This window comes from Rousettus aegyptiacus, unplaced genomic scaffold (assembly GCF_014176215.1).
Source record: "Rousettus aegyptiacus isolate mRouAeg1 unplaced genomic scaffold, mRouAeg1.p scaffold_m13_p_11, whole genome shotgun sequence".
NCBI classification, from domain to species: Eukaryota; Metazoa; Chordata; class Mammalia; order Chiroptera; family Pteropodidae; genus Rousettus; species Rousettus aegyptiacus.
In genome coordinates, this window is record NW_023416286.1 from 79,568,844 (window position 1) to 79,593,446 (window position 24,603).

The 24,603-nt window shown below is 36.6% G+C and overlaps 1 protein-coding gene across 7 annotated transcripts in view; it reads left to right on the forward strand.

Moving 5' to 3' along the window:
- The first annotated feature begins 1,027 nt into the window (after positions 1 to 1,027).
- Positions 1,028 to 24,603, forward strand: part of PCDH9 (protocadherin 9) — an 808,726-nt gene continuing 785,150 nt past the window's right edge. For 6 of the 7 annotated variants that reach the window (XM_016137177.2, XM_016137180.2, XM_016137178.2 and 3 more), the window contains exons 1-2: positions 1,028 to 1,598; positions 2,805 to 5,975. In XM_016137177.2, the coding sequence (XP_015992663.1) occupies positions 2,940 to 5,975 (3,036 nt within the window). In that variant the 5' untranslated portion in view covers positions 1,028 to 1,598; positions 2,805 to 2,939. The remainder of the gene's footprint in view (positions 1,599 to 2,804; positions 5,976 to 24,603) is intronic. The other variant, XM_016137185.2, reaches the window with a different exon arrangement.

The following is a 24,603-nucleotide window of genomic DNA, read 5'->3' on the forward strand; positions in this document are numbered from 1 at the left end:
CTCCTTCCAGCCTTTCGCAAGCAAAGTTTGCAGTTAGGTGAGCTGGAAGCGGGGTATGCTGCAACCGCGTGTCCAGGCGAGCTCGGGTTCGCGGGTTCCCAGGCGTGGCGGGAGCAGAAGTGCAGACAGCCACGGTCGGCCGCCGCTGCTCTCTGTGATGAGACAGCGCCGCACACCAGACTGCCCAGGGCTGGCCAAGGGGATCCCAGAGGCTGCCACTTTCCCTCTCCCCTGCAGCTTTCTTTACCCTGCATGCAGGGAGTGCTCAAATTATTTTTCTTTCCAGTCTCGTTTGAAATTCAAATATTCTCTGCCCGACCTTTCAGAGTCTGCCCTCTCCGCCCTTCCTGGCAACGTTCCTGCCAGCAAAAGCTTCTAGTTGCAGCATCGGGTATGTTGTCGGTTTAACGTGCTCCGGGCATCTACTGGCCCATGCTCCACTCCGAGGGGCGACAATACATCTCGAGCCTGGGACCCTGGGTTGACTCTCCTATCTTTGCATTTTGGCCTCTCTGTTTAGCAAAGAGAAATGCGAACTGTGCGCACAGAGCTGAGTCCCCTCGGCGTACCCCATTCACCCGCCTTGGTGCCGGAGGCTCCCTGGATCAGCGCCCGCACGCCCCGCCTGTGCCCTGCACCGCCCCTGCCGGGGCTTGCCTCACTGCCGGGGTTCAGCGTTCGCTGCCCTGGGCGGCAGGGAGCAGCCGCCAACCCCGCTTGCGCCTGCGACGGCAGGTTCAGTGCCCGCCGGAGGAGCACCCGCGCTTCTCTTGCGGGCAAGACCCTGCTGAGCATGCTCAGTGCGCCTCCTGAAAGCCAGCTCTCCCGGGGCCGGGATCGGTTCTCCGTGTTTTTGCAGCTGCCGAGGGGGCGCTGAGGAGGGGAGGCTGGGAGACAGTCAGCGCCTTGTTCTGCGCCCCCTCCCTCGCGTCCGGCTGCGGCCGCCGCACCGCAAGATGCGGGCCAATCAGGGGCTGGGGGCGGGGCTCGTGCCGTCACGCCCTCCCTCTGGGCTTATTGAGAGTTATATCAAGAAATTCAGTTCAGAGGAGAGGAGAGGGAGAAGGAGAGAGGGGCAGAGGAGAAGCGAGAGAGGGAGAGCAAGCAAGACAGGAAGGAGCGCCCTAGAGTCTCCGAAGCACGAAAGAGATAACCGATCAGGAATTTTTCTGGCCACTGTCACCCCGGAGAGCAGCCGGAGAATCACCATCACCCCAACTCTGATGTTTCCTACAAGAAGTTAGAGACTTAAGCAGTATTGACATCGGATGGAAATGGTATGCTTGATCCTGTGGAAAATATCCCTGAGCTGAAGAAGTGCAACTGGATGTTGTGTGTGTTAAATACCAGAAGAGCCCAGACCTCGTGGGTAATAGAGACGAAATGTGGAGAGAATGACTAACGACAAATCTGTGAATTTGTTCTCTGGAGTTGCTAATTTGCCAGCCCGAAGCAACACATTTCACAAGGAGGAAGCGTTTTGCTGCTTCTGATTTCTCCCCAAACTGGTGCTACCAGATGCATGGCTTTCTATGTGTTGGAACAAATCATTCCTAACTGCAGCATACCGGGAAAGGGGAAAGGTTGAGGCAACTAACGTAAGTGTAAAGTTTCGCATGCACAATTGTAAATTCTGTGTTTAGATATGTCCTCAGTGTAGACGAGGGATGTTTGTAATTGGGTAGACGGTGGGGCAGAGCTCACCTACTAGGCTGTATCTGCATCCCTACCTGCATCACTCTGCCGGAACTAATCACGGGCATCAGCTACCGTGCAGCCTAATGCAGATAAGATTAGAGCCTGGGAACTGACCAGTTCTACTCAAGTGAGTAGCTGCCTGGAGACTTGCACCCATTTAAATTGCAGTTAGAGGAGCATTTAAGCAGAAGCCTTTTTACCTGCATTATTGGGTTGCAGTATTTATGTATGGCAGATGCTACTAATATTATAACCGGAGAGCGGGGTTAAGAAACTGCATTTTTTTTTTCTTCTTTTAGGCTCTGTAGAAAATATTGTGCTGTTACATGGAAATGTCACTGCGTTTCACTTACATTTCAACACTCTCTTCTACCCCTATGTTATTATTTCATAAAGTTTTAATATGTTTATTAATTCTAATGGGGATAATTTGGCAATATGGAGAAATGAGAGCAAGGTCTGGATAATAAATTTGAAGTCTTGGTGTTGTGCTTTTAGGCAATGATAATCTGTAGTGGCCGGTGACTATTGCTTCTGATGCTGCAGCAGCATGTCCGATGCTTGCTTCCCAGTAAGACTGGATTAAAAGGCAGTTGGAGAGCTGGGGGGATAGAAAAAGATAGTCTTTTTAGAAGAAAGAGATGACTCAGTGTGGCAGAGAAGAAAACACATCACATTTGACATGTGACAAAGCAGTTAGAGGGAACCATAGCTAAATACTTAGTGTTTTTACTTGCACCTAAAAAACTAAGGGAGGTGGGTTGGAAGCCAGGAGGCGGGTAAGCCAGGGGGAGGGGAGGAAGAGAACAAGAATGCATATTTTGAATTAAACTGTGTCCTGAAAAACAGTGTGGGTGAATACAGGTAAAAATAGCAGCTGTCCTGAATTCAAAAGTAGATAATTTCTTTTTTTTTTTTTTTCTGGGCAAATGCAACAAGCAGGGGATATTGAGTGCTTTTATCCACAGAGTTAACTTGCAAACAGTGGCAGAGCAAACTGCCATGTTTACTAATAATATGCAGTGGCAAATGTGTTGTGATATTTCGTGACTGCATGTTTTTTTGTTTACTGAAGAATAATATTGTCTATACAATTGTGTTGACAGTGGCTGTCTCCAAATAAGCGATGAGATGTAATGCATCCTCCGGTCCATGCACACTTCCTCTTGCAATCCGTGCATCATTCCTCAGTGGAAACCTTTAAACCCTAAAATCCAGGAAAAGAAAATAAATACATTATCATGGACCTGAGGGATTTTTACCTGTTGGCTGCTCTGATTGCCTGTTTGAGGCTGGATTCCGCAATAGCTCAAGAACTTATTTACACTATTAGAGAGGAATTGCCTGAAAATGTGCCCATAGGAAACATACCAAAGGATCTGAACATTTCTCACATCAATGCTGCCACAGGGACCAGTGCCAGCCTTGTCTACAGACTGGTTTCTAAAGCTGGGGATGCCCCTTTGGTGAAAGTATCCAGTAGCACTGGGGAAATTTTCACAACCTCCAATAGAATAGACAGAGAAAAACTCTGTGCTGGAGCCTCTTATGCTGAGGAGAACGAGTGTTTCTTTGAACTTGAGGTGGTGATCCTCCCCAATGATTTTTTCAGGCTGATCAAAATAAAAATAATTGTCAAGGATACCAATGATAATGCCCCCATGTTTCCATCTCCTGTCATCAATATTTCCATTCCAGAAAACACTTTGATCAACAGCCGCTTTCCAATTCCATCAGCAACAGATCCTGATACAGGCTTCAATGGTGTACAGCATTATGAATTGTTAAATGGGCAGAGTGTTTTTGGACTGGATATCGTGGAAACTCCGGAGGGAGAGAAGTGGCCGCAATTGATTGTTCAGCAAAACTTGGACAGAGAACAGAAAGATACCTATGTGATGAAAATCAAAGTAGAGGATGGAGGCACTCCACAGAAATCCAGCACAGCCATACTGCAGGTCACAGTAAGTGATGTAAATGACAACAGGCCAGTGTTTAAGGAGGGTCAGGTGGAGGTCCACATTCCAGAGAACGCTCCTGTGGGAACCTCTGTAATTCAGCTCCATGCCACTGATGCAGACATAGGCAGTAATGCTGAAATCCGGTACATTTTTGGTGCCCAGGTTGCCCCTGCTACCAAAAGACTCTTTGCTTTAAATAATACTACTGGGCTGATTACAGTTCAGAGGTCCTTAGATCGAGAGGAGACAGCCATTCACAAAGTGACAGTGCTGGCCAGTGATGGCAGCTCCACTCCCGCTCGAGCAACCGTTACCATCAATGTCACTGATGTAAATGATAACCCACCTAACATAGACCTCAGGTACATTATAAGTCCCATCAACGGCACAGTGTATTTATCTGAGAAAGATCCTGTCAATACCAAGATTGCCCTAATTACAGTTTCAGATAAGGACACAGATGTGAATGGCAAAGTGATCTGTTTTATTGAGAGAGAGGTCCCATTTCATTTGAAGGCAGTATACGACAACCAATATTTGTTAGAGACCTCCTCTTTGTTGGACTACGAGGGCACCAAAGAATTCAGCTTTAAAATTGTTGCCTCTGATTCTGGCAAGCCCAGTTTAAATCAGACTGCCCTGGTAAGGGTTAAGCTTGAGGACGAAAATGACAACCCACCAATTTTCAACCAGCCTGTAATTGAGCTGTCAGTTTCTGAAAACAACCGACGTGGGTTATACTTAACGACTATTAGTGCCACAGATGAAGACAGTGGGAAAAATGCAGATATTGTTTATCAGCTTGGACCGAATGCCTCCTTCTTTGATCTGGACCGAAAGACAGGAGTTTTGACAGCCTCCAGAGTCTTTGACAGAGAGGAACAAGAACGATTCATTTTTACAGTAACTGCCAGGGACAATGGGACCCCTCCCCTCCAAAGCCAGGCGGCTGTGATAGTTACTGTTCTGGATGAGAATGACAATAGCCCCAAGTTTACTCATAATCATTTCCAATTTTTTGTGTCTGAGAATCTGCCAAAGTATAGTACTGTGGGGGTAATCACAGTGACAGATGCAGATGCTGGCGAGAATAAAGCTGTGACTCTTTCCATTCTAAACGACAATGATAATTTTGTGTTGGATCCCTATTCTGGAGTCATAAAGTCAAATGTCTCATTCGACAGAGAGCAGCAGAGTTCCTACACTTTTGATGTCAAAGCCACCGACGGGGGACAACCACCACGCTCCTCTACTGCAAAAGTAACCATCAATGTCATGGATGTCAATGACAACAGCCCGGTTGTCATTTCTCCACCTTCTAACACGTCTTTTAAGTTGGTGCCCCTCTCGGCCATTCCTGGCTCCGTGGTCGCAGAGGTTTTCGCAGTGGATATTGACACCGGCATGAATGCTGAGCTGAAGTACACCATCGTGAGTGGGAACAACAAAGGCTTGTTTCGGATTGATCCAGTCACAGGCAACATTACCTTGGAAGAGAAACCGGCACCTACCGATGTGGGCTTGCACCGTTTGGTGGTCAACATAAGCGACCTGGGGTACCCTAAGTCTCTGCACACACTCGTGCTCGTTTTTCTTTACGTCAACGACACTGCTGGGAATGCCTCCTACATCTATGACTTGATCCGCAGGACTATGGAGACCCCGTTGGACAGGAACATAGGGGACAGTAGCCAGCCCTATCAAAACGAGGACTATCTCACCATCATGATCGCCATCGTCGCAGGTGCCATGGTGGTCATAGTCGTGATCTTCGTCACGGTCCTGGTGCGCTGTCGCCATGCATCAAGGTTCAAAGCAGCTCAGAGGAGCAAGCAAGGGGCTGAATGGATGTCCCCAAACCAGGAGAACAAACAAAATAAGAAAAAGAAAAGGAAGAAAAGAAAGTCTCCCAAGAGCTCTCTGTTGAACTTTGTGACAATTGAAGAGTCCAAACCCGATGACGCAGTTCACGAACCTATCAATGGGACAATAAGCCTGCCGGCTGAGCTGGAGGAGCAAAGTATAGGAAGATTTGACTGGGGTCCGGCACCTCCAACCACCTTCAAGCCCAACAGCCCCGACCTGGCCAAGCACTACAAATCTGCTTCTCCACAGCCTGCTTTTCATCTTAAACCAGACACTCCAGTTTCCGTGAAAAAGCATCATGTGATTCAGGAACTCCCTTTGGACAACACCTTTGTCGGGGGTTGTGACACCCTTTCCAAACGCTCTTCCACTAGTTCAGATCACTTCAGTGCCTCAGAGTGCAGTTCCCAAGGAGGCTTCAAGACAAAGGGCCCCTTACACACCAGACAGGTAAACGAGCACTTTTACTGGTCTATAAGTACTGCATACAAGTGCCCAGTCAACCAGTATTAACGTGCCAGTGTGTCTATTGTTTTGGTCTAACTTTAGCTTAGTTATAAAGAGGGGGAAAAAAAAAAAAAAAACTTGACCCCTTTTCTATTCCTCTGGGGCTCAGTCAAGAATTTTTAGAACAGCTTTGAAATTTCTGATTTCTGAGAATTATTTAACTTACCAGTTTCTTTCAAATGGCAAAAGATGAAAAGAGGAAATTTTTCCAAAATGTCCCAAGATAGTGTTGGCTGAAGACGAAAACCTGTCCTGATATGCCAAATTCTACTCCTGGGCTTTCCAAATTGACTGCTTCAAGATTTTCACATTCCCTTTTGATCTAAAAAGTCACCTTCAAATCTCAAGTTTTTAAATGGTGTTTGAAGGTCTGACTGTCGTTATGCTGGAGCTGTGGTTGCTAAAGGGGTTAATTTTTTTTTAGTCTCTAAACAAGATAGTAGAATATTAAATGTACATCAGCTGTGAAGCACATGATTGTTGATAGATTGCACCTAAGCCATACAGGAAGTCTTCTCTTTGATTTCAGATGATTTTATTGTAATATAGTAAATTGGGTATTGAATAGAAAAGTTTGCAGATTGTCCACAATGGCCAAAGTACTCTTTCAAAGGAAAAAAAAAAGAAGTAATGCTTTCTCCTTGATATAACTGATTTATACAGAAAAGAATGAATCCATTGTAAATATTCTCTCAACTTAGGAATGCATAAGTGATCTGTCATAACTCATTTTAAACTGTGAAATATGCCATATGAAGAGGGATTAAGAGGCTGAGAAACTCATATTTCAACCAAATCCAGAATTAGTTTTTCTTAGGTCTAATAATTCCTTGTTAATAAAGATTTAAATGCAGCGCTGTCTAATTTATTTCACTGGTGCTTGTCTGTTGCCACGAAATTTGAGTGTCAATAAGAGCCTGTAGATGGCACTAGGGTATCATGTCGCTTGTGCTGGCCTGGTGCCAATCCTGCAGGATCAAGGCAAAGGGGGAGGGAACGATCAAGCTGGTACTACCGCCAAAGATACCTTTTATTTAATGACAGTTGCTCTGGAGCAACTAGCATTTCAGTTCATTTGCTTGCTCTTTTGTGATTAGCTCTCACCACATCACCTTTCCTGGATTTTGTAATCCAACTTCGACGTTTGTTGGTACTGAGTCCTTCTATGGTGGTGGCCCATCTGAATTTGTTGAAAATTAGGAACACATAGGTTTCAAGAAATCCGGTACAGCAAGATAAATTTTCAGGTAGTATTAACAGTTGTGGATTAGTAATTAAAAACTCGAAAGTTTTCCCTTTTCTTGTTTTTTGGTGGGCGTGGGGTGAGGTAGAATGCCTTACTGAAATTTCATTTCCCTCTCACCATCTAGTGTTTTTTATTCTGGACTGACTTTAAGGTTTCGTGGTAATAAGATATTTATACAAATAATTTTGACAGTGAATCACGTGGATACTCTCAGAACAGTAAATGTAATTCTATGATTATACAACTAAATCTACATTTTAAAAAGAAAAAATTAAATATCAATTTAAAAAATTAAATAGCAATTTAAAATTACCTATACTTAGAGGCTGAATGCACAAAATGAAAGAAATTAAAGTCAGTATAGAAGTTCTAGAGGAAAAATGTGAAGTTATAAGTGAAAGTAGGAATGACTTATTTTCATATTAACTTCATCAGCTTTTTTAAAGACGCTGAAGTTTAAAATATAGAACATTTCCGAGATCACTAAAAGCTTATAAAAGTTGGTAAATAGTTAATCAAGGTAAGGAAAATAATTTATGAAACTAAAGAGATTTAAATGTGAAGTTACTACTTTAATGAAAAGAAAGAAAATGTCTCTATTATTTTAATGTGGTCACTCACAAGATACTGATGATATTTTATGATTTGCATAATATCTTGAAAAAACTAATATAATTTAAAACTTTTCATACAAAACTTGAAATTTGTTTTAAAACCACATACTTACATCCTTCTCACGTTATCTTCCTTTTCAAGTAAGTGTGGTAGGCATTAGCATTATGTACAGACCCACTTTTTTTGACTTCTCCCCAAAAGTTGAAGCTATATATAGTACAGTGACATAAATGTTAAGTGCATTTTCGCAAAGATCTTTTGTTGAGGCTTAGTCATAAGAATACTTGTTCGTATGATGTAATTTTTGAAATAGGATGCTGAGTAATTCTCTAACTGGAACTGAAGTGCAATTTAGACATTCCTTGAGACCATGTGTCACTGTGTAGTTCTCCTTGTAGGCATTTTGATGTTAAAATGTTGCTATAATTCACTATTATGATAAAGAGCTATTGTAATGGCTTTTCTTATACCTTTTAGAAGTTTTCATGCCGAGAAAGAAAAACATTTGTGATGTTGCACAAAAAGAATACTGGGAGTAAGGAGAGGTGATAGTGAAAGTAATATGTACAATTTCCATATAAAGAGGCATATTTTCTATGAGTGAGAACATCAATTATATGCTACTCTTTTAATTTTTTCCCGCTGAACTGTATGATTGTTACCTGAAGATTTTCTAGTTCAACTAAAGAGTAAAAATAATTTACTCCAACTAGTGGCTTTTAGACCAGCTGTGCTCCTTCAACTAGTGGCTTTTATGCTAAATGTGCTCCTGAAGCGACACAGTTTTAAGAAGTAGGGTTTATTACAACAAAATTTATAAACTAACATCTAATCTATGAAGATTTTTAGTTGAACGGGCACAAGTTGCTATCAACTTTCACTTTATGGTGCTAGTTGATGTGTGGGTAAGATACAAGATTCTTGAGTAAGGGTTACTAAATTTAAATATTATTAATTTGTATTGTCTATATAGCGAAATCATAATATCTTTTACACCATAAATTCGCTTGTAGTACATTGATTCTTATTTTGTCTTATTTCCACCCCTGTTATTATCCTTTGTGTAACCCTACAAAGGATGTGTGAAACAAGTAAACTTGAACCACTCTATGTTAATAAGCTTTCATTTTCCTTGAGTATAACAAATCCGTCACCAAATTGTTTTTTATGAACTTCTAGAGGTACCCTTAGCATTCACAGATTGAGTGAAATTTCATTTTTTCAAAGCAAGATCATGCCTTGATATTTATGCATAAATAAGCAAGTTCCGTTATAGGATTAAGAGGATGACAGTATAATCAATTCAGTAGGGCTTTAAATGATAAAGCTCGTTGGTGTATTTTCTCTAAAAGGTAAAGATGTTCTTAATGGACATGATTTACAAAAGAAGATATTAAGTTCTCAAATTTTAGGATTTGTCATAATCACCTGGAATTGGGTTTTTGGGTCCTACTCCCAGAGGTTCTGATTCAATACCACTGAGGTCCAGGCTGAACATTTTCACTGACAAGACCCTAGGTGTTGCTGATGCTGTTTCAGGCACCTCACTTTGAGAACCATCACCTTAGCATGTTGGAACAAGAAACATTCAGCTCCTTCCCTTTCAGATTACTGTTTCCAGAGGACCTGTTTTTCCACAGCCCAGTTCTTAGCTCACTTATTGACAGACGTTTATTGTAGCTGGAGGCTCTATAGTAAGCTGTTTATTGCTGTTTCCCAACCAGTTGACAGCTTTGGGGAATTAATTTTCTTGGCCCCAGTGTGCTTTTTTGTGGAGGTATAAATGAAAATGTTAAAGAATAAAAAGTGACCTATTTACATTTGACAACTTCTTCTAGTTATAAAACAATCTGTGATAGTTGCACTAGAGTTTGGTTCTGGGTAAATAGTCATGTTTGATTTTCTAAATGAAGTGCTTATTTTAAAGCTTAAACATCCTTACTTTAACTTTTCACAATCTAGAGTATTTATTTGTAAAACATTTGTGTATATATTGAACAAATTATACATGGAAAATGTGTATGCATGCTGTCTGTACTCAAGTATATACATATACTTTTACAATATAAAGGGAATTGCTTCTATTCTCAATCATTTAGAGATACTATATTACATTTATGATTACTTTTCATTTTTGAGTAATCCCATTACAACCACAATTGAAATGCTGTTATGTCATGTAAAATATGCAAGTAGTCATAGAATTGCTATTTAGAACTGTGAGAAAGAAAAATGCAGTTGAAAATGAAGGAGGAAAATGTTAAGTAATGTGACGGTAACAAAAAACTTTACCATATTTTAAACTCCTAAATTTTGCAGTGTATTGTGAAGGTAAAACACAAGTGGCATGTGGAGAAAAATTGCTCCCCAAAATGAGAATTATATTTAAAACGTTATCAGTTGTGAATTTTATTTCTACTTCTTCCCTTTGGCTAAGTGCTCTATAATTATGAAATAAGCTGATGAAGTAGAAGATACTCTTTGGATAAAGTTTCAGAAATTTGAAATGAGAATGGGCCAGCCATTCAAACTGGCTACCTTTCCTCCTGAGACAAATATTTGATGAGTTTTTCAGCACGATACACCTAAGCTATAATATTTAAGGTACAGTTTAGCATTTATTGCTATAACCTCGAGGGTACAAGTAATGTCACCTCTGTATTAAGCATAGAAATGCCTAAAGATTCCTGAACATTTGCTAACATAGAGAGAATAATTTCTGAAGTTAAGATATTCTATTATCTTGTTTTCTAAATTTTGTCGCAATTAATTCTACATATAGATGCACCGTAAACTGATGTTCCCTGAGTTTCAAGTGAGTCATCCTTATGGTGTCACAGACCAGGTTTGGCATCATTATAATTACTTGTAAATATTGTACTTGAAATAATGTGTTATAGTCTTATGATATATGCACAGCCTTATTAGTTAAATATTTCAAGGTATAATTTAGTTTCTCATAATAGCACAAATTAAAATATGTGAAATAGTACAATAGAATTTAGATTTAATACAAAACCTCAAATCTGAAATCAGATTTCTTTCTAACAATCGTAAATTATTTTGACTCTTAAAGATTCATTTTCATATTGAATGGCTATAGATTACACCCAAAATATTAGAAATGGCATCTTGATGACTTCTTTGGCAGTACATTGTTTTATGTGATAGTGCTGAGGTATGAAAGTTAGATCATAGTTTCTCCTAAGCTCTATGCCCACAATTATTTTTATTTTTGTTTTATTATTTAGATTTTCAACTTCTACATTTTTTTTTGGTTGGGGGGAAATACAGAAATCTACCAAGAGCTAAACACTACAGTGGCAGTGCTGGGCTAGCAGCATCAGACTGGGTGTTTACAGGATTCGAGGCCTTGTCAACTGAATTGCCCTTTTTTAGTGTTTTCTCAGTTTGACTTTGCCAGAGTTGAACTCTCAGCTTGCGTATAGTTAAAAAAGACAAAAAGAAACCTGTGAGTCTGCTGAATTGTTTACCACTTATGCTTAAAATCCTTGGAGTAAGTTTTCTTTGAATTTAGTCTGGTGTTTTCTAGAAGAGAATCCTTTATTAAAACTATAAATTAGTCTCTTGCTAATATTAACAAGTCAGTTTATGTGTTATATATTTAGCATAGTTGGAAAATAAGCAAGAAGTATTAGATGTGGATTTTTTAAATTTTTGACTGCTGATTTTATGTTTAATATATTTTCCAGAATATGTAACAAATCAGAGTCCTAAAATGTGCATCAGATTTGTTGAAATATGACTCTAATCACAGGCCAGGTATTAGTTGAGAGCGTGGGAATGCGAGTCAGCAAAAAGGCTTCCTCTAAAGTTTTCAGTATCTGGAGGCAAAGGAGTCAGCCACGTAGTAAGTAATGATGCCAATGTGCTATGGCCTTTTTAACAGTTCGCACCCTTCAAATGTGCATCACATTGCCGAAGCAAATCCAAATGTAGAAATGTAATCTCCCATGTACATAAGAAGATATACTTCACTGTTTAAGATTTCATCAGTTATTTCAGAAAGCTGTTAAATCTGTCAAAGATTTCATATGGAAAGGAACACAGGCTTTTTGCTTGTGTTTGATACAAACCTATTGGGCTGTCAGTCATCAGAAACATAGAACAAGAAAGATATATTACCATGATTGACATTTTGATTTTGATTTAGATTCTTTTCCCCTCCTAAGCCAAAATTCATTAAAATGTGAAATTCCTAAATAGGTTAAACAACTATACTTCCTAAACAATAAAGAGTGATGGCAGTAAGAACCTAGAAAAACAGCTCATATTTAATCTCTCACTCATGTTTTTGTCCCATACACAGTTTGTGTCCTATAGACAAGAATAATGTCAAAATCCATGGAATTTTCCGAGGCATTCAGAATTCGAAGCTATTCATTAGGGATCTGTTTTTATGTACTTATTAAATGACATGAAAATATTTTCCTGTAATCTTTAACACTTTGATTAATTACAGTGCCATAAGCACATATCACTTTTAGACTGACGGACTTGGGGCCACCTGTACACCTGGGAGTTGAATAACTATTAGCACAGGGAAGCTCTTTGAGGCATACTTGATTGATACTTTCCAGTCATTTTACATTAATTATTCTGGGATTCCTTGAGAAAATATATGAAATTGACTCATCTTTTATTGAAAGAAGTCTACTACAGCCTCACCACTCACAAATTTATATAGATTTTTAATTATGTGGGCTGCAGGAAATAACAGAAGTATGGTCAATTTTACCATGTTTGTATAATATACTTTAACATTCTTCCACAGTTTGTCTTTCTATCTGACCATATCTACATTTTCATATTACACTACTTTGTTATACAGTCTGTGGCCTTTTTCAGTCTGTTAGCAGTTGATTAAGAAATACTCTAATCCCTTCCAGGATATTGAGAAACTAATGGATTGCAGAGTCTTTGGGTCTTTAAGCTTCAATTGTAAATGGTATAAAGAATTGTCATTGAGCTGATATTTGCATATATCTCTCCCAGTGCTAGTTACTTTGCTTCCTTTTTTCTCCTAATCTTTAGCTTTCATTCTAAGAATATTTATTTTAGTTGGAAATAAGCATGCCTGTGATAGAAATTTGGGATTCACCTCTAAATGAATGCCATCACAGACAGGGAAGTTCTGGCACATTTTGCAAAGATCTGTATGAACACAGTGAACCCTTCATAAGCTCTTAGATTGCAGGAAATCAGTGCTGAAAATTAAGTGGGGTTTTAAAGATTTGCAAAGTAGAGAGCTTTGTATAATGCTGGTATTGCAGGTGCCTATTAAATATGAAGTAAAATCTTTGTAATACAACTAGCTAACACATTTCTCTCCACATTAGAGTGATTTATAGCCTAGGGAATTAGTCTTGCCTATTTTCTCCAAATACAGAAACACTGGATGTGTCGGAAAGAAAAAAAATCTCAAATACTGCCTTAGAATGAATAGATTTATTCTGTGATGATTCTAGCCATTCAAGGTAGAAAATGCAGGCCCTCTCATACTTACCTGTGGTACCTCTGATGCCCATAATCTGGTCTCCTGAGAAAAAACTCTCAATTGTATGTATAGACTCTCCATGAAATGTAAATCAGATTAAAACCTTAGGTATCTATTAAACTATAACATTACTATAATGAAGAGGGCTGGCCACTAAGTGAGTGCTTTGATCCTCATAGGGATTACTTTGAATCATTTCTCAGACTGTATTTTTAGAAGTAATCTTTGTTCCATTTGTAGTGTGCATATGTAGCATCGCATTTCATTTCAGACATACATGAGTTTCAATATATTTACCTTCATGACAATGTTCAGTAAAATGCCTCGCAGTTCTTAAATGCTTCATGTCTTTGGCCCTGTTAGATATAAATTGGTGGAAATAGCCATGCATATTTTTAAATGACTTTACAAATCCTGAATTTCTGCCTACTAGAAGAAGTATATAATCCTTGTGCAGTCCACAGTAGGTACAGTGGGCTTGCTGAGAATCATCATAGATGATTGATTTTGAAAACAAAACAGTTTTTGTGCAAGATAATAGCAGCCGCAATTCACAGTGAATGAGGTTGTTTTTTCTTTTCTTTTCTTTTTTTTTTTTTTTTTGCTCATTAAACAAACCTCAATGAGGGGAAGAATGGATACACAGAAGGCTATATAAAATAAAGCCGTATGTTTTATAGGAAGAAAATGTCTTCTGCTGACAGTAGTTTCATAGTAGATCTTTTCTTGAGAGAGAGAGAAAAAAATATACTGGTGCTTTTTTGGATTCGGAGGATGCAACCAATCTGTGCCTCTGTGTGATAACAGCCGCATGCTGAGGACTTTCAAATACATAGCTACACAGGATTCTGCAGGAAACTTTTTGTAGAAGGTGCAAGTGACAAATGGAGACAAAATGGAGTGAGTTCTGAGTTGTGAGTTGATGCCCTCCTGTGTCATATATTCATGTCATTGAACCAATTTTCACATTGGAAGCCTAGAATCACAATGGCCTTTCCTCTGTTTGTCAGCTGTGAACACACCTGGATTGGCAACTTTTCTTTGCTTCCTTTCTTGTCATTCACTAGGTGGACTATATCCATTTATGTTACTTAATATACAGCTGCTTTCTTAGTTTCTCGATAGATTTTAAAATGATAAAAAACTATTTCCGTATACCTGTTCTTCCTCACCAAAATATGAAACAAAATATTTTGCCCAAGAATGTTAATAAAGTGTCAAATGAAATACCCAAATGTACTCCTCCTAGAAATAGCTAACCTCTATATATTTTCTTTGCAATATTTAAAATCCAGTTTTTCTTACTGATATCATTTTCAAAGTTAAGAAATAATGTTAAATTTAGCTATATAGATTAATAATGTATCGTGCATTCCCAATCCATTCAAATTTCCAACATGAAAAAAAGATGTGAGAAGTTTAATAAAAATAATCTTTTTTGGCTGAAAAATTGAAATGAGTATCAACATTACATTAAACCATAGTAAAAATGACACAATCCTTAGGATATTTTAGTTTTACATGAATTTGTCTCATTCTTGTTCTTGACAGCAAAATCTTGTGTCGAGCAATAATGGCAAAATATGTCGAATTCACTGATTGATTTTTTTGAAAAATGATAATAATCACACAAAATTATTTTGACACCTAAAGTCTCTGTTTTAGACAATTAAATTCTGCTTTAGCTAAGGGTTATGGACTTCTGGATGGTACTGGGAGCAACACTTCTCAGGTTTTAAACTAGCCCTGCAGGACCATCTGTTATTGGCAGGGCCGTGCATCCTCCCAGCCCACGCAGTGTCACCCCCAGGCAAATATTCAGGATTCTTCAAAGCACAGCCCTGGTTCCTCTTGACCTTTTGGTCTCAAATGGCAGCTCATTCAAATTGAATACTGATGTGTCCATAACTCAAAACTTAATAATTAGGAAGAATATAAGAAAGTCCCTCACGTTAAGAGACTATGTCTTACTTACCATTGTATTTCCAAGATTAAACCCACACCGGTGCCTAAAAGAGTGACCTTAGTAGGAATTCAATAGATGTTGACCTAACCTGAGAGTTCATGCTTTATATATCTATAAGATGTCCATTGATTTCTATAATAACCATAGAAAAAAGACATTACCATTGTTAGTCAACTTATGTAGAAATTTAGATTCAGAAGGGGTGTGTGCGTGTGTGTGTGTGTGTGTGTGTTTTAAAGTCACCTGGCTAAAGCTAGTGACTTTTCAGTCTAGAATGGTAACCTCTAGACTGGTAAAACCCATAAACAAGGTGGCTCGGTGCACCCAGAATTGTTCTTCACAAGTTGCCTCCCAGCAAACTATCTCTAGAGCTTAAGATTACTTGAAAGCGTGGTAAGCATATGACTTGCAAAAGCTCATCTGGATGTATTGCTGTAACAGGGGCCAAAATGAGTCAAGTACATATGGAGAGAGTTCTGAATGCCTGGCTTTAGCCACTGTCCCTGTTTTCCTCTATGATGACTGGGACCTGATGACCAAAGTTCTAATTAGGTTTAAGACTTTTTTCTTTTGTGGCTGAGGAGTACCGGTGCTCTCCAATCCAAGAAAGGATAATCTCCCTGACAACCCACTATTTGTATTTCTGAAGGTCCAGTGGAGATCCACCTAACCTAACCTAGTCCTATAGATGAACAAGTACAGGCATTCTTCAACTCTGTATTTTGCCATTTTGATTTTTTATATAGTGAAATATAATTAACACCTTTATATCATTGATCAGTGTCTTGACTAACGATTTCTGCATTTAGTTGAGAGAGAGAGAGAGAGAGAGCAAGCAAGAGTGAGCGAGCAGCAAATAATTAGAAAACGCTGATTCTAATGTGCATAAATATACTTTTCTGTTACCTAATCAGATATATCTGTGGTTTCCATTTTCTCCTTCATTTCTTGCACACCACTATTTCTGCCCATCCTAACAGTTTTCTTCATATTAGATATAATGGGACAGGAAAAAGGAACTAAATAAATAGGATCAGATTCCTTCTCTTCCAAGCCTCCTCCTCTAAAAATTTTACTTAAACCTTTGAACACTTAGAGCATTGATTGATTACTTTTAAACATAATAATCAATAGATTTACTTTGATATCTACTTAATAGAGACAGGTGTTTTGGAGGAAAAAAGTTATCACATTAAAGTTTCCTTAGTAGACTTTTGAGCCATCCAGACAATACCCTAGAATCACGTATGAATTCTATAAAAAGAAACAAAATAATAATTGAATAGTGACTAAAGCAGTGTCTAGCTGCTATATTAATTTTAGAAAGACAAATTTGATGTTTAATAGAACTAATAGTTTCTCAAGTCTCATATAGACCTTTGAGATTATTTGACCTATTTAATTCCTTTTCCAGATGAAAAAAATGAGACTATAAAAAGTAATTTGATATTTGAAGTAAAAAAAAATGACAACGAACTGCTACTTAAGCTGTGTGACATTGGGCACATCATTTAAATGCACTGCTCCTTGCTCTCCTAGCCTGTAACGTAGATGTCACCACGACTAATCTCATAAGGTTGTTCAGAGGTGAAGTAAACAGGTGAATGGGTACACATAAATGTCCGGCCCATGGCAGGCACTTAAAAAAAAAAAAAGACAAAAATCAAAAAACAAAATACTACCTGTTTATCCACCTCTTTTGTCCAAAGAGTCTAGCTTACCACTAACAGAGGGACCTTATTAAATGCATGCTCTCTTAGTTTTGTTTTTGGTGATTTTTCTGAATCTGAGTTTTATAATATCTTTTTAATAAGTAAGCTATCTCTATTAATTTGTTCTCGGTATAAAGCACTGTTTTGGGGTTATTTAGGATTTCTGAAATGTTGGTCTTTGTAATAGCATCAGTGTACAGCAGATAGGATGTTATTTTCTTTTGATCTTAGTCCCTATTGTTTCACATTTATATAATTGCTTCATCTTTCATTTTGAGGATTTCACTATATTCATTTGCATGTTGTGTTTTAAGATTATTCTGTTTCTTTTAGTATTTGTTATTAATTTACTTCCCTGTTGATTACCCATAGGAACTCTTCCCGTCTGGGGATTTTCACCTTATACATCACTCCTATTACAAAACAACATATAAGACACTGAATCTGTTTCACAGTCGTACTTAACACAGCTGGAGCCATTTTAAACCTGCTGGTTTTTGCTTCCAATTATTCCATAGACTAGAAAGCATCTCTGTTGAAGTCATGGCATCCATGGTGTAATCAAACTAGTTAAAATGCTTTGGAGTATTTGATCATATTTATGGGAGAAATATAAATACCAACAGTTTCTTCTCTTTTTAAAACATTTATTTTTCTTACTGAAAATAATTTGTGTTTATAAGTAAGTTTTTTATGTGTGAATATGCAATTTTCTAATGTTTGAGTATGTTGGTGACATAATAACAGAAATGAGACCCAACAAATAAAAATAGAACACAATATGACAGTACTTAAAAAGTACTTTTTCTTAATACCCTGCAGCCAAAATCTTTGCCTTATGTTGGAAGAGCTGAAATCATCAACGATTTGAATTTGGGGTTAATGATTTGAATTTGGAGCAGAATGTGGTGGGGATTTGTTATTAATTTAATTAACTTTATCAACTAAGAAGTAGTTATAGGCAAATTTCAATTGGTCTCATCGTGACTTTGATTGTAGAAATTAAACTTTAACTTCTTATTGATCTTCCCTACCCTTAGTGCAATTCAGTTGTTTTTGAATTGGCCTTTTGGTTTAGATCTAATTTCATACATACACAGTGGCTCAGTAAGAAAAAAGGACTTTAAAATGAAATAAACAATAACAAGAAAACCTATTCTTTGTGCTTGGAAAAACTTAAACAGATAAAACATGGCAAAATATCATGATTTTCTCTAGATTACTGCTCATTTTATATTGGTATGATATCCATCTGACCGTACTGAGCAGTGTGGGGACATAGTGCGGTAATTACCTTGGGTATCACACCTCATGGGCTTGTTGTAAGGAATATAGCATGGCATATTGTAGATGTTCAATAAATTCTACTTATTCCCACTACAGGGGCAAACATGGAGATTACCAGGAAAAATGAGAATGTTAAACACATTTTAAATAATAAGAATCGGGTTTTAAAGGTTTGATTTTATTGTTTTACTTGTAATATTTTGCATTCTCATGGCATCGAGTATATATACATGTATACTATATATGTATATATATAGTATATATGTATGTATATATGTAAATTAAAAAGGCCACCATTTTATGTTGCCATATCGATAATATCTTGTATTAACTCTTAGGATACAGAGGTAATTGTGCATCTCAGAAAGTTTATGCAAATTCCCGTTCAGACAATGTCCTGTGAAGAGAATTATATTTCTCGTACTGCACCTTTCACATATAAACAGAATTCACTTGATTTTCTCATTTAGCAATGTAAAGGATTTTGGCTGCCTACTAAACTCTTATTTGGGCTCAGGCCTGACAACTAGACAATATTCATTCAGCCTTATCACTAGACTACTGAACCATATTATATTACTCTTAATGGTTACTAAAACCTATTCCAGAGTTATATTCTATAGAGTTAAATATGTATTTCTTTTTTTGTTTAATTCTCTGATATATAACTATGAAATTTTTCTGCTGCCAAAGAACTATGATATAACCTACTGATATATATGCAAATTAACCTTTTTTATTTTTCATGAATTCTACGATTCAACAGACATCTATTGAGTAACTGCTGTGATCTAGGAACAGTGTTTGAAAATGCTAATTAAAAACAATGAATGACATTGTCTTTGCTCTGAAAGATTCTAGTGGATTTTAAACACAATAGTTGTTTTCCTTGGAATTCCTTTATTTATATATATATACACATACATATATATATATACGTATATATACACACACACATATATATACGTATATATACACACACACATATATGTGTATATATATATATATATATATAATTCTCTTTCAGTTTTAAATTGATGTCATCATTTCCCTGAAATATATTTTTAAAAGTCTTTTTTTTTTTTTTTTTAACTAGTGCCAGAGACTTGATCTTTCAGTAGGGCAATAAAATTCTAAGATCTATTACTCTAATTACAAGAATGCCAAGTTTAAATTTATCCTTTGGTTAATTTAGAGGGAAATATGCTTTTTTATCCTTAAAATCACACTTCTACAGGCAAAGGTGTTAATAAAATACAACTGCAAATAAAACTTCATTTTTGTAACTATATGAGATTAGCCTTATTTGCTATAGTAAAATTCACTTTAAAAATGGCACACATTGATAATTTTGAGTAATAACCCAAGTTAAAAGACAGTGCTCTCTAAAAATGGCATTCTACTTATATAAGAATCTATTTAAAAGGGGTATTTTGAATCATTATATTCTATTAAAGAATGTCCATCGTTCATCCTTCAAAAAGACATAACTTTAACATAGACATGGAACATAGATGTTAAACTATGGCTAAAATAAATGTTGGATTTAATTGGCTTTTACCTCCAGATGGTGCTGATTTGGGCAAGTCCATTTTCTTGTGAATATTTATCACAATATTTCAAGGAATCAATATAATGACATAAACATTGAAAATATCTTTAATATATATTTTTTTCTTAAATTGAAAAATTTGTATCCCGAAAATTTGGTTTCCTTTAATCACAGCAGAAAATTTTAGAATTGGGCTTTACATTTCAAGTAAGACAGTTATTTTTAACTTAATCGTTTCTAAAACACGAATAATTTACTCACAAGTGAATGTTTATATGAGCAAGTCATTTCAAAATTTTGACATTATATTCAAGGAAAAGTCTTTGTTATTTTGAAAAAATAATGTAATTAATGCCTTACCTGCACATTTTTGTGCAAACATTTTTAAGATAAATTTTTACTTTCAGAAGATGTACTATTTTAATTGCAGTTAGGCTTCAGTGAAAACCATCAAACTGATGCGAAAAAGATCTTTCCAATTTTTCTGTGGCTACTTAGGCAACTATCTCCCAACTAATTACTATAATATAAATGAACTGAAAAATTGAAACCTGGCGAACATTTAGATCTCAGGAATAAAATGTAGAAAAGCATTTCTTAATTAAATATATTGATTAAAATATAAACAACTTTTTTTGGAAATCATAAATTTATTGATATGACCAATTATGTAACTAAATGTAATCCACTGTTGAATAATGTGGAAATATGGAAGTTTGGAAAGCTAATTTAAAACCAAGCAACAGGATATACTAGCTTAGTAAAAAGATACATTTAAAAACACATTGGTGTGGAAGTCACATGTGTGTTAGAGTTTGTACTAACGAATTTCTATATAAAATTAGAAATGTGGCAGTCTCACTATTACTCATAGTGACAGTTAATGTTTTTACAAAGTTTTAATTCTTTGCTTAATATAATTTTTATAAGTGACTATGCATTGCTTTACCAAAGAAAATAATCCAGTAGGGGTTATTAAAATAAAAACCTATATTTTCCCATTTTAAAAACTTTTATACACATTATTTTCTAATTTTCTATCCAAATTTTACTAAAACTATACTTAGCATCTTGAGAATTCAGTTTTCTCATCTGAAAGTTAGATCATTTGATTCAGGCTTTTTTTCTTCAGTTTTATTATTAAAAATAGAACTACACCTTTTGTTAGTTAGGGAAACATCAGTCTTTGACAGGTTTCCTATTATCAATTAACTCTGTTTGGCCTACTTCCTCATATCATCAGTTGATACATGTTCAGACAGTAGCAATCATCATTAATATTAGCTCAAGAAAAAATTACTAGTTATGTCTGAATTTTTTTTTCTGTAGTAAGGCATTAAAATGAATTTAGTATTTCAACTCTTCTGAATATTAAAGAAGTCCACATAGTTTGGGGATAATATGTAAATATAGGTTTTAAAAGTCAAACAGTAATAATTTTCATTGACAATTTATTTGTTACCAGAATAAATCCTACAAAAGCTAATTAAATCTGATAATGCTCTTTGATTTTATTGGCAGCTTATTTATTCAAAGACAAATTTGAGTTAATCTGAAGAAATAATGTAAATAATCAGAACTGTCAATCTATTGCTGAAAGAAAATCAAGTTTGGGATTAAAGGGACTAAATTGGAAGTTAGCTGAAGTAGCCCCCAAATATACCGCCCAGATGTGGAACACATGTTATTTGCTTACAGGGACAATTAGAACTATGTTTTGCCATAGAACAGCCTACCACATTATCTCCAGATCACTGTAGAAAAGGGCTTAATGGGATAGTTCTGGCCTGGACAGTAGCCTAGGAATGTCTGCTCTCTATCTCAACGTCAAAATTTGCTTGCATTTAGTACTATTTACTGCACTGTGCTCTTTCATTTTGTAAAAACTTTACAAAATCCCAATTCTATCAGGGTCTTTGGTGGAGGTATGTAAAAGAATATTTTACACTATAGGTGAATGAGTTTAAGAGTTATTTTGCAAGTTTGGGAAGCTGATATCGATGGAGAAGGTGTAGTTCCTGAAAAGGCACATGTTGGCCACATGACACTGTTTTGTTTTTCATATTAAACAAGCTCATCCAATGCTCATATCCTGAATGGCAGCAACAAAGACACCTTGCTTAACCATATAGCTATATGCACATGATATATTTTCTAAATATTTATTCCATGGATATAAGGCCATTTAGAGGTTATTACAAAAAAAATCTCAAACTATTTAATGTTACTAATGCAGGTGACAGCAAATTATACAGGATGCAAAGGTAATATAAAACAAAAAGATTAGTGTCAAATGAAAGCACTATGATTTCTGCACTAGATGCACGGTACCCATTATGAGCAGTAATTGATGGAATGAGATGTAAGCAGTCTCTGGCAAGATGAAAAGCCAGACAAGCCAAGACTTCAAATCCTGTGAGTTTATGGAGCATTGTTGTAGTGAGCCATTCTAGGGACAGTACAGAAAATCACAGATACATGACTAATCAAATCAATTCTCTATTATAAAAGTACGAAGAGATGATGTCCGCTGGCATATGATTTGGAATTGAATGCTTGTAAATTAATGAGTTTGTGTAGACTGTGCCTTCTAATATTTTGCCTGGAAAAGCAATACATTCGTTAGGAATTTGGACAAAAGCAGCATTTAGATAACCATAATAGAGTTAGTGTAGACTATATCAAGGAAAAGATAACAATCAAAAGTAAACTTGTTAATTTTAATGGTATGTTATTGAGATCAAAACAAATTACTGAGTATTTTAACATGATTAGTCATTACTTCATTATTAAACAATGTAAACATGTTTTAAACATATACGGAAGTAACTGGCCAAAATAAAGCACAGTAATTTTAGCTAAATAGCAAACAATTTCATGGGAGATGTGGGAGATGTTCCGGGCTCTGTAAAGAGGAGATCACAGTATTCACTTTGGCACCGTTATCTCCTTATTTCTAGACACTTAGTTTGCAGTGCTTTGAAAGCAGATTTCCAACAGCAGGTAGTGATAACAGCCAACACTTACTTGAGTGCTTACTATGTGCCTGGCATCCTTCTCAGCCCTTCACATGTATTGACTCGTTAAACTGAACGATGACCTTGTGAGTCAGGTATTACTAATGTTTCTCTTCTACAGCTGAAGAGAAGGTAAATGATTTGCTGAAGGTCACAGTTATTTTAAGCGGAGAGAAGTCCAGGACTTGAACCCTAGCAGTGTTATACCGGAGGCTTTGCTTACAGTTGCTGTGGTTGAACTTTTATTTTAAAATATAAAATTGTGGCACATCGCCTAGAGTCAATTGTGCCAAAAATAAATTCGTTGTGTCAAGATAAAACAAGGATAGCCACAGTCTACTATAATGTACATTTTCCATCTTTTTTAGCTTATAAATGTCACTGCTGAGCAAGTGGCGTGATGGTACAACCATGCCTGTGGCATGCGTGGTTCTTCCCCGTTTGCTGTGAACCTCCACAGCCAGTACGTAGTAATGATAGTAACAGCTTTGGTATCTTTGAGGCTGTAGGATTCTGAATACTTTCCACAAATAGTGAATTTTCGCAGTGAATGTCAAACATTCTACTCGTCTCAAAACATAACAAGAATTTTGTAATTATCCATCTTTTAAAACTACTCCTCATATCAGGTAGAAAGGGATCTAGAAGCGGGGGAGGTCAAACTATGATAACAAAAAGCTCTCCCTTCTTCACTAGACTAGAATGATACTTTCCTTTTTCCTTTTTCTTTTTTTTAAGAATTTTTTATTCTAGCCCCTGTTCCCAAATGGGTCAGAAGCACCAACCAAACTCAACCTCTGTACAAACTTGCCAGCTAGGATCAGCATGGACCTTTCCCCAACCTATCTATAATACACTGGGGAGAATATGTCTTCTTGTCTGTTTAGGAACATGTGTATAATAAGTTATTTTATTATTTATATGTGTGTGTGTGTGTGTGTGTGTGTGTGTGTGTGTGTAATTATAGCTTTGGATTAGGTTTTCTAGTATTTTCACCTGCAACCACAAAAAGTATCCAATAATTTTATGCAGTTCTATAAATATATTTTATTACTGGCTTCTTAATGCCTCCTTGCTTAAAACTCTGACTATTGGGGTAGACACTTGTCAACCACTTGGACTTTCAAGCTCTTCCTTAAATCTGAGAACTGGGGGAATCATTTAAGTCAAATAAAACTTATCATGGATTATTATATGGATGCATTTTGATAAAAGTTCAGGTGAGAAAGTTGCAGTTTTAATTTGAGGGGCATTTGAAGGTCAAATAACTGAGAGTTATGAATACACAATTTTCCCTACTTCATGTGGCAAAAAAAAAAAAAATTCTTGGAATAATATGATAACCTTTTTGTATATTGTGTGTAGTGCATGTCGATCACTGAGTCAGTCATGAATGCTATTCTTGTTTAGAACATAATTCTGTCACATTCCTAGAGAATAAAAAAAAGATCTTCTCTTGAAAAAAAAAGAGTTTTTTGATATGAGACAAGCAGATGGACATAATTCCAAAAACCTATGGTTTTGAAGCTGGTATTGCTTACATTTTGATTGTGTGGACTCAGTTATTATTTAAAGCTTAGTTTAATTTTGGCACGAAAGCTTTTTCTTGATGACCCTTAACTAATAAGCTTTAATAGTCAGAAAAATTTTAATTATTC